We start from the raw sequence: 11,458 nt of genomic DNA, 5'->3' as shown, positions 1-11,458 counted from the left end.
TTAAATAAGAACGAATGATCGATATAACACTTAGATAATGAGTTTTATATTAATATATGAGTATGCGTATCTATTTGTAAAATTAGTTTAATGCTGTGAAAGAAATTAATGTAAACTTACGGTTAATAAGAATCTATTATTATTTTTTGAAAATAAATTGTTATTTTATTAGGATTAATGCAATTGTTATTTCCTATGTTGCGTCATTCTTCGCAATAATTTTCTTTCTCCTTATGTCAATTACAAATTTTATAGTTCATATTTTAACTTCAATTTTTAACTTGCGATCGAGCTTGATCACGTTTCATTAAACTTGATATCGACAATTGACTCATGAGCTCATATTATAGTTGTAATTATGGTTATAACATTCTTAAAATTTACAAAATCTAAAAATAACTTGCTAATAAAATATGTTTAAGTAAGTTTTGTTATATTAATTTGAAATGTTTTTTGAAATGCTTTATTTATCGTAGATAAGAACTTTAACACGGTGAAAAGTGTTTGTAAAGAGAATATGAAATTATCGTGACAGTTCAATTAAACATCGAATTAAAAAATTTACCTCGATCTATAACTCGAGCAAGCTCCTCTCTTTTAACATTAATCCGCATGAATTGTGAATACATTTTTTATTATTTTAAAGTATTTGCAATTAAAAATTGCATTATTGAGAATTTTCTGGTGAAATGGGCATTGTATATTACTATTTTGCTTTAATCTATAAAACATAACGAGAAAGAAGATTATGAGTTAAAGCACAGATTTTTAATTAATTCATATAATATTAAGTGTATCGATAAATTAATATTCTTTTCCATTAACGACTTTTCGTCTTCATTATCTAAACGAAATAACAGCTCTACTCTAACGTTTGGTTATATGTTTTTAGTAAACTAGAGAAAAAACTAATGAACTATTTATAGCTAAATATCGACAATGGCGTAGTCATTTTCTGTTTTAAAAATTAAAAAAATTTTCTTTTTCATATAAATAACAGTTAAATTTCATATATTGCTTACGACCACTTAAATCCATCTCTGTATGATAATCAATAATTTGAATTTACGTAATCACCAGATCAATTGTACTTTCTTAAGTAACTATCGAGTGATATTTATTTAATTGGCGAATTCTTTTTATTCAGATACTTTTTAGTCCCGCGCATCCTTTTCCGATCTGGTGATCCGAGGTGTCAGCCCGAGCTTTCTCATACGTCCTCGATAATCTTACGTGTGCGTAGATAGGGCAGTGTAATCCCAGATGCGAGTCTTTGGGGTGAGGCGAAGCCTGAATGCGAATAGGGAGAGAATAGAAGGACGGATGAACAAGCTCGAGGATCACAGAATTTTTTATTATACTTTTTCTCGGATGTGCCAGGGCTCGATATGCAACCGCCGTATTTTCAGGCGGAGGATGGTTGTTCGAGGCTTGTGCCGTTTCACCCACACAACTTGACTTGTGTCCGCGATCTCAAAATAGGCTCCGGTGCTTTGTTTCCCCTACATTCATCATTTTTCCTACTACCGATGATCGAATGCTATTTTGGGCGTCCTTAGCAGGCTCGTCTTATACATATGAGCTCGACCTATTACCAATAAATATGATATATAGTGAAAATTCAGTTCGTTATATTCGTTTTTATAATTTAGGTGCCTAAGGATTTGAGGGCCGATATCGTTTGGACAAATGTAAGGAGTTCGATACGTTTCGAGTACTAAATTTTCTTCCCATGAATCCTCAATCAACTGCCCGTTTTTTTCTTCTTTTGTTTTTTTGTTTCTTTTTTCGTCAAATTTCGTTAGCCCCTAAATACAGACATTATCCGATATATTCTCCACTGCGTTTTTCATTCTCGTACAACCGCTTTTCAATGCCGCTACGATTCCCTTTCAAGATTTGTCGCTGGCTATTGCTTATTTTTTAATAGTCCAATCTCCTTTCTCTCTCTCTCTCTCTCTCTCTCTATCTCTCTCTCTCACTCACGCACACACACTGACTGAAGCTCGGTGTAAACTTTTCAGGAATTTCACTACCTTCTCGACAAGTCATACATACTATTTGCCACAAAAAAAATTTCGTCTAGTATAACTGCATCTAGTCCTGCTTCCGTCAGTTTATCCGACAATGCATGCAGAATATGATCGAACGTTCCTTTACTATTTACGACCGTGAAGATATAAGCTCGGAATTTCAAAATAAAACTGCTCGATCGGTAAACTGATAGTGTAACATCTCGTTCCCTCCCAGCTAATCTACTCGAACGTTCACAGCATTATATGTACTCTATAAAGACTTTATACACTGTATGTGACCCAATCGAGGTAAACAGAATAATTTAAATTACATTTTGATTACTAATCAAATACCATAACAAGAAGTATCATTATTTCATAATTTTTCTGCACAATAATGCATGACTTTTTTTTTTTTTTTTTTTTTTTTTTTTTTTTTGAACAAACAATAAAAATAATTCAGTCCTTTATTATTCATTACACTCTAATGTAATCGAGAATGTTAATTAGATGTGCACGGTACTTAAAAATTTTAATCACTCGACTTAATTCAAAGTGGTTCATTTATATATTATATTATAATACATAAAGTATCGTTGGATTAGCATCATTAAACAAGTGTTAATCAAGATACCGAGGATATTCAATTGATATGTACGTATCGTATATAAATTGGTATCGTAAAAAGTGCAAAGAGGAGCTCGTATGAAATTAGAAGAAAAAAAAAAGAAAGAAATAAACGAATTAATAGGTAAAAGCTCTCGCTATCTGCCATTGTGATCGGATAATTACCAAGTAAATTGGAATTTAGTGTCCCTTTCAAGACGCTTGCCCGATTAGCTAAAAATTCAAATTACATACGACTGCCAAGGACGAAAAGATAAAGTCCGTTTTTCCCCCTTTTTACTATAATCGATCACGCGGCATAAGTTGATTCGTCGGCGTCTCGCATCTCTATATTATCGAGTACTCACCGGTACAGTGGAATATTAAATTACGCGTTCGGAGCCCAGACGGGGCGCGTCGGTTAATAAAATAAAGCAGTTGAAAAAGGAAAGTAATCAGTCTAGCACAACCTCGGGTAGCCGACGGATCTCTATAAAAGTCAATTATTATACTCTCAAATATCTCCTCCTCGTGCTCTAAGCATCGAGTGCATTGCTCATCAGTGACACAGTCGACGGTGACTTCAGCTTCCTTCGGTGGTTTGGTGCGGCGGGGGGGGGGGGGGGGGGGGGGGAGGGGAGGTGGTGGGTGGTGGTGGTGCTGGTGGAGGCTCTCTGATAATTTGGTGTTCGTATACTTAGTAGAGGAGCAAAAGAAACGGGAGAAACGAAAAGAGAGGAGAAGAGTAGCGAAAGAGAGAGGGCAAGGGTCGGCAAATACGTGTCTCAGCTCGTTGTATACGAATGATTTAATGGCACATATCATCGGGTACTTTTGTTCGTTTGCGAATTCGCAATCATGTAACTAACTATTGATACGTGTCTATTGCTTTATGCCATATGTAGTCTCGCGCTTCGATAACGATAATGATAATACGAATATTATTATGAGGCTACGTGGTGAAAGAATGACGTTCGTTTACCCAGTTACAATAGCAAATTGTGGCATTAAGCTTATGTACTTGTGTAGAGGTAATGAAATATTGCACACGTAGGTGCATTGTATTTTAATTTATAGATTATCGTTACAAATTTGCACGATAGACAGATGTTTCCGAGAAAATAAAATATGTACTATTTGGTTTGAGAGATAAAATAGAAAAATGGTATTTTCGGTACTAATGTTATATAACCTTGACGATAATATTTTAAATTTATAACTTTTTGTATTAACTGCCTCTATTGAGGTGTTAGTTCTATAATGTATCAGTGCAACAATATTTGTTATATTTGCAAATTTTATAATAAAATTATTTTCTCTATATTAATATATATAGATACGACAATACAATATGAATGTATAATATAAGAATATATAAACTAATATTTATAAATTGTGTAATATAACACTTACACATAAGTATAGATATACATTATGAAACAGTAAGCATCACCTAAATAAATAATTAAATATATATATATGTATGTATGTATGTATGTATGTATGTATGTATAAGAGATTCTTTATATATAGATTAGATCACCTAACAGAAAAATGTTTATAGTTCTTTTATTGGAAATTTTCTACATGTCAATATTCGAAAACAATTACTTACAAAAAGATATTTTTAAATATTCTTAGAATATTCATTAGAGTACCATAATTAATAAGTATTTTTTTTTTTTTTTTTTTTTTTTTTTTTTTATAGAAATTTTTAGAAATTTTTTTTATACTACGTTTGATATATTTGCGTATAGAGTATTATTTTTTAAATGGCCATTTTATATGGCAATTATCGTTATTACAAATAGTTTCAAGATAAAACGATTATCGAACGATATTAAATCTTTGGGATTTTCAAGCTGTTAAATTTTCACTTTCTTTATTTTATGAAATTGAAATAATTATCCTATACATCATACTACCAATACATCACATTTGAAAATTATTAAATGAATGGCCGATTAAAAGAATACGAGGCTAACGTTATATTCATGAAATGTAGTATATACTAAAACATTTTTATTATACTATATATTTTTATATGTTATAGACAGTCTTTGTGTTAATGAGATTTGAATTTATTGTTAGCACCGAGACGTGTTGTTCGCTTTGGTATTATTTCCTGAGCCACCCGATACGCTTGGAATAAAGTATCTTTCACGCCTAATATTTATTTTTTTTCTTGAACAATAAAAATACTTTTCCATACAGATTCCATCCATATGATATAAATCTATGAATGAAGTGAAAATTAAGAGCCCGTGCAACTTATTTTTTTTTCTTTTTTTTTTTTTGGGGACTCAATTGACTTATATTCTTAATAAAAGAAAAGCATAAATTTTATAAAGTATTCTTTTTCTATCAAGAAGATATTAATTTACATAGGAACCAAAGCTACACCTAATGACATTTCAAATTCATAAAATTAAATAAACACTTAATTAGTCGACTCCGTAACTTTACAACTAAACTTACCGTATAATTATTATTTCAGTTGCTGATTTTAGCTTTCGATAATTTAACCAAACTATTTATTAATGTTGAATAAATCTGTAGAAATGCAATAATAAATGCAGAACTAAATGTCGATATTCACAGACTAATTCCAATTTAATGCCATCGTACCTTTAATTGGTATTCGATGGTATTTTCTATAAAAAGTATATTCGCGTGTAGCACTAACGATGATGGAGGGTGGTGAGGTAGAGTGGGAGGGAGGTGGGGGTACTCGGCTGCAACCGAATTATTTGATGAGATCGAGTGGTAAAGTATCTTGAAAAAACGTTGGAGTTCCTCGAATTCGCGAAGCAAACCTTAACTTCAGCAATCGAACTTTTCCCAGCGACACGTCGATTCGTTCTCATGGATATGGGAGTTAAAATAAAATTGTATTGAAAAATTTTATTGTATTTAATTTATCCTAAATTTAAATTTCTTTCTTTCTTCATTTTTTTTTTTTTTTTTGATTTTTTTTTTAATTTTTAATAATGATGTTTCAGCCTTATTTGTCATAAGATTAATCAATTGTAATAAATTTTAAAAGAAACTCTAGACTATCTTATAAAATTCCACGTGAAAAATAATGTCTATTAAAATTGATGGTAATTAAAAGTTTGCTGTTCTATATTGTCGAAAGATAAAATAATAACAAAAAGAAAAAAAGAAAAAGAAAAAGAAAAAAAGAAGCAGTGTAAGTTTCATCATTATCTACGAAGATTGAATTGCTTAAAGAAATTATTATTTTTGTTATGCGATAATTAATGACGAGGATAGTATAAAATTTTTTAATTTATAATCAAGTGAAAGAAAAACATTAATATATTATAATAGTTTAATAAAACAAATTTAATTAAATTTCATGCAATAACTAATTCTAAAAAACGGCACACAATATAAAATATTTAAATATTTCTCTATTTAAAATTCTTCCATACAATAGATGTATTTGTAATGCCAATCATTTCATAAATAATCGTTAAGGATTTTTAATAATTATTAACATTAGCTGTGTATTTTTTGCTATACTGTTAAGGTATGTGATTCTTTTCTATGGAACATTTACATTTAAAAATGAAAATATTTCTAAATTGGTTATTTATACTTTTATATAAAATATCAAAGATCAAGATACATTAAATTTTCATTAAAATATACATTATCCCTTAATAAATAATTGTTGTTATTAACGGCTATTATCTTTATCACTATTCAATTAAAAGTGTTTGTTCATTTTATTAAATAATAGATTTTTTGTTTTAATTTGTCGCAATCGTTATTTAAACATTTCATTCTTGTGAATCCCATTGTTTTATTTTCAAGTTAACTGAAAAATGTAAAAGTTTTGAACATAGTAGCTGGAATCAAATTGAAAATTAATTAATCAATAAAAATAGTTTCTCTGATTTCCATTACAACACTATTATTTGCGTGCGACAAGATAAATTTACTTATCATAAACAAGAAAACCTAAAATATTTGCCTTTTTTCTCAAAGTACAAGGCGTTCGGTACAACATTGGTTCCTCATTGTTCGCATTGAGTATAACATCTAGGCTGTCGCTAATATAATTAGTTCACTAAGATTTTTTTTATTTTTTGTTTTTTCATCACATGCAATTTTAATAAAACTTTTAGGCATCTATGTAGTGAAATATTCAGTTCCAGTCGTTAATTGATTAGTTTATTTTCTTCCTTCTCGTTTGTGTATCTACGAAAAAGAAGTTGAATGGGCGCGATAAAAATTCGTTATAATTAATTAAAATCGCAAAATTACGCATTTATTCACGAAATGCGATATACTGCAAGAATAACATTAGTCGGCTCACTGCTTTTACGAATAGGTATGGGGGGGGGGGGGGGGGGGGAGTCTAAGTCATGAAGCCTAAACAACAAGTGTTAGTCGATCGTTTGCCTACTTTTTCAAAAAAAATGCCGACAGTCATATGTCATAAGGCTACTCTTATCCCAGTGAATGGCGCGTTCTATCTCCTCATTCCTCTTACCGACTTGATTAAGTCGAACGACTTTGTAATAACTTGCCCCAGGAGCGCCGCCTTGCTCTATTAATTACTGAAACGAGTGATTTTGCGATGGAAGTACACTCGGTACCGCGTCACATTATGAATTATTGACGAAGCGAAGGAAAGGTCGAATGAAGGTCAAAGCCGTCGGGGGTTCGGGCAGTACTCTTCCAGTTAAGAAGGTCACGTAAAAGTCATGTGCCACCATGGCAAGTCGCTGGACGGCAATTCGGTTAGCCGTCCGGTCGAGTAAGCGGGAACCCTGACGATGTCACGGCTTCCGGCGCCGGAAGGGATCGCGTGGGAGCCACGGGCCGTTGGGGTGAGGGTGGGCCGAGGGGGGATGCGCAGGCGACGATGCCGAGGGAAAAGTACTCGAGCACGTTCCCCGTCGCCCGAGACAATGTATTCGAGAGTCCGGGCTTCGATCGAAGCCCGGACTGTGGTGGTAGCGCGGAGAAGGAAAGGAGCAGCCCCGAGCGCGAGAGGCGCCGTGGCGCATTGAGATGTCGCCCCCCCCCCTTGGAGAGGGGGGTGTAGAGGAGTGTAGCCTCTCGCGCAGGCGCGGGTCCTTCCCTTCCCCTCTCGGGGAGGGCTGTTGGCCAGGGTGGGTGCGAGGGAGACGCGGGCGGGCAGCTGAGGAAGAAGAGCTCGTCGAATCGAGGATGCTGTCCTCCGGTGAGCGTTCGACGGGGACGACGAGGTTTCCGTGCCGTCGTTGATTTAGGCGCGTCAGGTTCAGCCAGAGCGGGACTGTACGGGGAATGGCCACACCGAGGGGACCGTCGGCGATGGTGTCACGTCGACTCCTCGACATCGCGGGCTCGTTTTAACCGGGTCGTCATCCTCCGTCAGTGGCGGGACGGCCGGAGGGGAGCCCAAGCGACGAAGCAAGGGGGATCGTGGGCGAGCGGGCGAGCGGGGGGAGAAGTCGACCCGTGGGAGAGTGCGCGCCAGTGCCAGCATCCCGCCGCTCGAGGTCGGTCGGTTCTCGCGGTCGTGGCTCCACGCGCGAGATGTGCGGACTCGGTGGCTGCGGGCCCGCGCAGCCCCTCATCAACGCCAGGGACGAGGCTCTGCGTTCGTCGAGGAGTCGAGCCGTCTGCGAGACTTGCTCGGAGCTCACACCGGACGCCGTTCCTGTGCACTTAGGTACGCGCAGCCTTAACCCTCCGGCCTCGCTCCTCGACTCCGCTGCGCCAATTGACGGCGATTGGCAATCAGCGCGCTCGTGGAATGTCACCTCCTATCTCCGGCCTCGGAGGACTCGTCGCGTATTCCATTCTGCCCAGGATCCTTAGACACCTATAGCGCGCAATCGTCCCTTCCCGCCAATACTTCGCGCCAAGGGATTTTCGATTAGAACGTGCGGACGTGCGCACTCGGAGCGCGAGGACCTCGCAAGCCCCAGTCCAGCGAACCCGTCGTATCCTTTAGGAGGGGCTCGACTGGCGAAAGTTTGCGAATAGTGATGGGTCAGTGGGCCAAGCCCTGAGCATCGCGTGGAAAATAAATGGATTTTCAACGTCTTAACGTTGGCTCGTCGACCAATTTTCTATCGCTTATCGCTTATCTAGATGCGCCAGGATAGCCCGAACGAGCGAATCGTCATAACCGTAATAACGAGCGATCGGCAAAGTGAGTGCGTAGGCAAATCCAGACTGGGACGCCCGGGGTTTCGTGGCGCGTTTTCGGTGGAGCCCCCCCCCTCCCCCCATCACCACCACCACCACGCACGGCAAGTTCGTCGTCCAGGCGCGAGATCGGGAAATAGAAGCGAGGCTCGTGGGCTCGTTGGTGGGTGGAGGGGTGCCAAGGATCGATCGCCGAGAGCTGGCAATCGAGCGTTTAGGGTGAAATCAGCGGTAGAGGCGCGCGCGCGCGCACACTCGTCCACCCACGCGCGAGGCAGCCAAAAGCAGCCCGCATAGACGAATCCATGTGTGTATGCCACAGTGAGGAGAGATGCTGAGTGTCGTGGCTCTTGCTGCGCGTGCTCTGGGCTGGCGGCCCCGGCGACCTTGATCCACATTTGGTGACGCTACGTCGCTCCGTGGCACCGCTGCTCACCAGGTCGGCGGCGCTATGACGAGGCTGCCGAGTTTCCTGGCCGTCGCTCTTCTGCTCCTGGCGGCGGATCTCTCACTTCGGGCGGCTTGGTAGGCGGCCTTACTTGCCCTCTCCCTTGCCAATCCCCTGGCTTCCCCTTATCGTTCCCTATGCGTCGCCCTCGGGCCAATGCTTGCGAGCAACACGCTGCGGGGCCATCGCTTCGCGGACGCACAATTCGCTCCTGGAAACGCTCGACGTGGTTCACGACATCGCGAGCAATTCACTTTATCGGCAAGCCTAAGAGATTTAACGAGAGGCTGACCCACATTGACTTCGGCATGTCGTCGTGGCGAATCAATCGCTTTACTTAAGACGACCTCCTCTTTACGCCTCGCTATTATTATTATTATTATTATTATTATTATTATTCATTATTATTTATTATTTCTCGCTGTTGTTGTTGTTATTATTTGTTATTAACGATTACTACTATCATTACTTATTATTATTGTTTATTGTAATGGTACATGTTTATGAATTTAGATAATAGTTTATAAAGTTAGTTGGAAGCAAATTTTATTAATACAGCGTCGAGACTGTTTTTTTTTTGTTTTCGTTTTGGCTTCGCAAGCTCGTTTTATATGATTTTCATCTATTTTTATAAGTAAATTTATAACTAAGCGGATGACTTTATTTTAAATTAAAGCTCATAATCACTGCGGCTTAAGGCTAATTATTTAAAATACATTTTCATATTATCGCGTTAAACTCACGTTACCCTACTTTCACCATGGCACTCTCGCTTAATTTATACATAACCGTTAAAGCATTTTTTAATATATGCATTTCCTTGTTCCTCGTCACAATGAATGGTATATACTACAGAAACTTTATCTATTTATTTGTTAGAATTGTATCAGAGCTGCACAATGATGAAAATGGTAATTATCGAAAAAATCTAATAGAGGGCAATATACCTGATATTAAGCTGTCAAAATATTAGAAAAATCAACCACATCCAATGGAAATTTTATGATAAAGCCATAGTTTCTTTAACTTTAATAAAGTTCCGAGTATGTTAATACAATTTTGGAGATGATATAATTCTGAATTCATAAGCGTAATAATATTGTTGAATTTTTTTAAACTGTCACTAAGCCTTGAAATTTAACCTTTACGAGACTTTGCTTTTTCATGATTATACAGAGGCTTTTTATCGTTTGTTTTTCCTTTTTTTTCTTTTTTTTTTTTTTTTTTTTTTTTTTTTGTGCTATTTTCGAAAACCCTCCGACGAAAACTTTGTTGAATATAATGAAATATATTACTCTTAAATTTCACACCAATTTTATACAGTTTTATATTACCAATTAACGTTAATTTTCAATATTAAACATTAAGTGTGAAGATTATGTTGATATTTGTAATCAGCATACCGCAGTAATAATGTCTAATCTAGCGGTTAAGGTATTTTTTGAAATTTCCTCCAATCTGCCATTAAACGCAAAACTCTTAAATATAAATAGGGAGATTAAATTTATAAAGTTTTGTCAAGTCTGCATATATAATAATACATATCAATAGTCGAAAACTGTACATTGTTTAAAAAATTATGGAAATTGTAATAATTAACTCAAATAGCATTTCCAAAGTCTTATATTATGTTTCTGCTCGGTTCACAGCTTTTTGCAAAGCGGCTCGACAGAGATATCTGACAGGCTTGCAAATGTTACGCAAACTATCTCGAGGATTCTCGATGGTTACGACATTCGACTGAGGCCGAATTTTGGCGGTAAGTTACTATCTCGTATCAATCCAAATTCAGGACCTTAATATTAATTCATAACAAATTCATTCAAATATGCGCAAGGGCAGCATTCGTACCGATACCGAAGCGTATGAATTCATATAATCATATAATATTTGTTATTTGGTTTGAAAAATGACATTTTTAATTATATGAAAACAGAGAGTTAGATAAATATCCAAGCAAATAAAAGCAATTACATGAATTATCACGTAAATATATTTAATATAAACTTATCACGGCTTATAGGATTTTTTTTGCTCCGAAATCTCAATGATCTTTCAAACAAATAAAAGCAAAATTTATATTTTCAAATAAATTGATGTTAACGTATGAGAAAATATAAATAATCTATTGTTTTCATATTCAAATTATAAATTCATTAATTCACAAAAATATTTAAAAATGTAAATATCGTTATATATGTAGTGCAATAATTTCTCTAATTTTACACTCTTT

At 36.5% G+C, this 11,458-nt stretch overlaps 1 protein-coding gene across 1 annotated transcript in view; it reads left to right on the top strand.

Annotated features, from left to right (window-relative positions):
* The first annotated feature begins 10,638 nt into the window (after positions 1 to 10,638).
* Lcch3 (Ligand-gated chloride channel homolog 3) overlaps positions 10,639 to 11,458 on the top strand; it is a 21,171-nt gene continuing 20,351 nt past the window's right edge. Inside the window, exons 1-2 of the mRNA XM_011503018.1 lie at positions 10,639 to 10,659; positions 10,834 to 10,984. Of these exons, the coding sequence (XP_011501320.1) occupies positions 10,639 to 10,659; positions 10,834 to 10,984 (172 nt within the window). The remainder of the gene's footprint in view (positions 10,660 to 10,833; positions 10,985 to 11,458) is intronic.

Source organism: Ceratosolen solmsi, unplaced genomic scaffold (assembly GCF_000503995.2).
Source record: "Ceratosolen solmsi marchali unplaced genomic scaffold, CerSol_1.0 scaffold61, whole genome shotgun sequence".
In the NCBI taxonomy this organism is placed as follows: Eukaryota; Metazoa; Arthropoda; class Insecta; order Hymenoptera; family Agaonidae; genus Ceratosolen; species Ceratosolen solmsi.
Note: the sequence above shows the minus strand (reverse complement) of the source record. Positions and strands in the feature narration are given on the sequence as shown.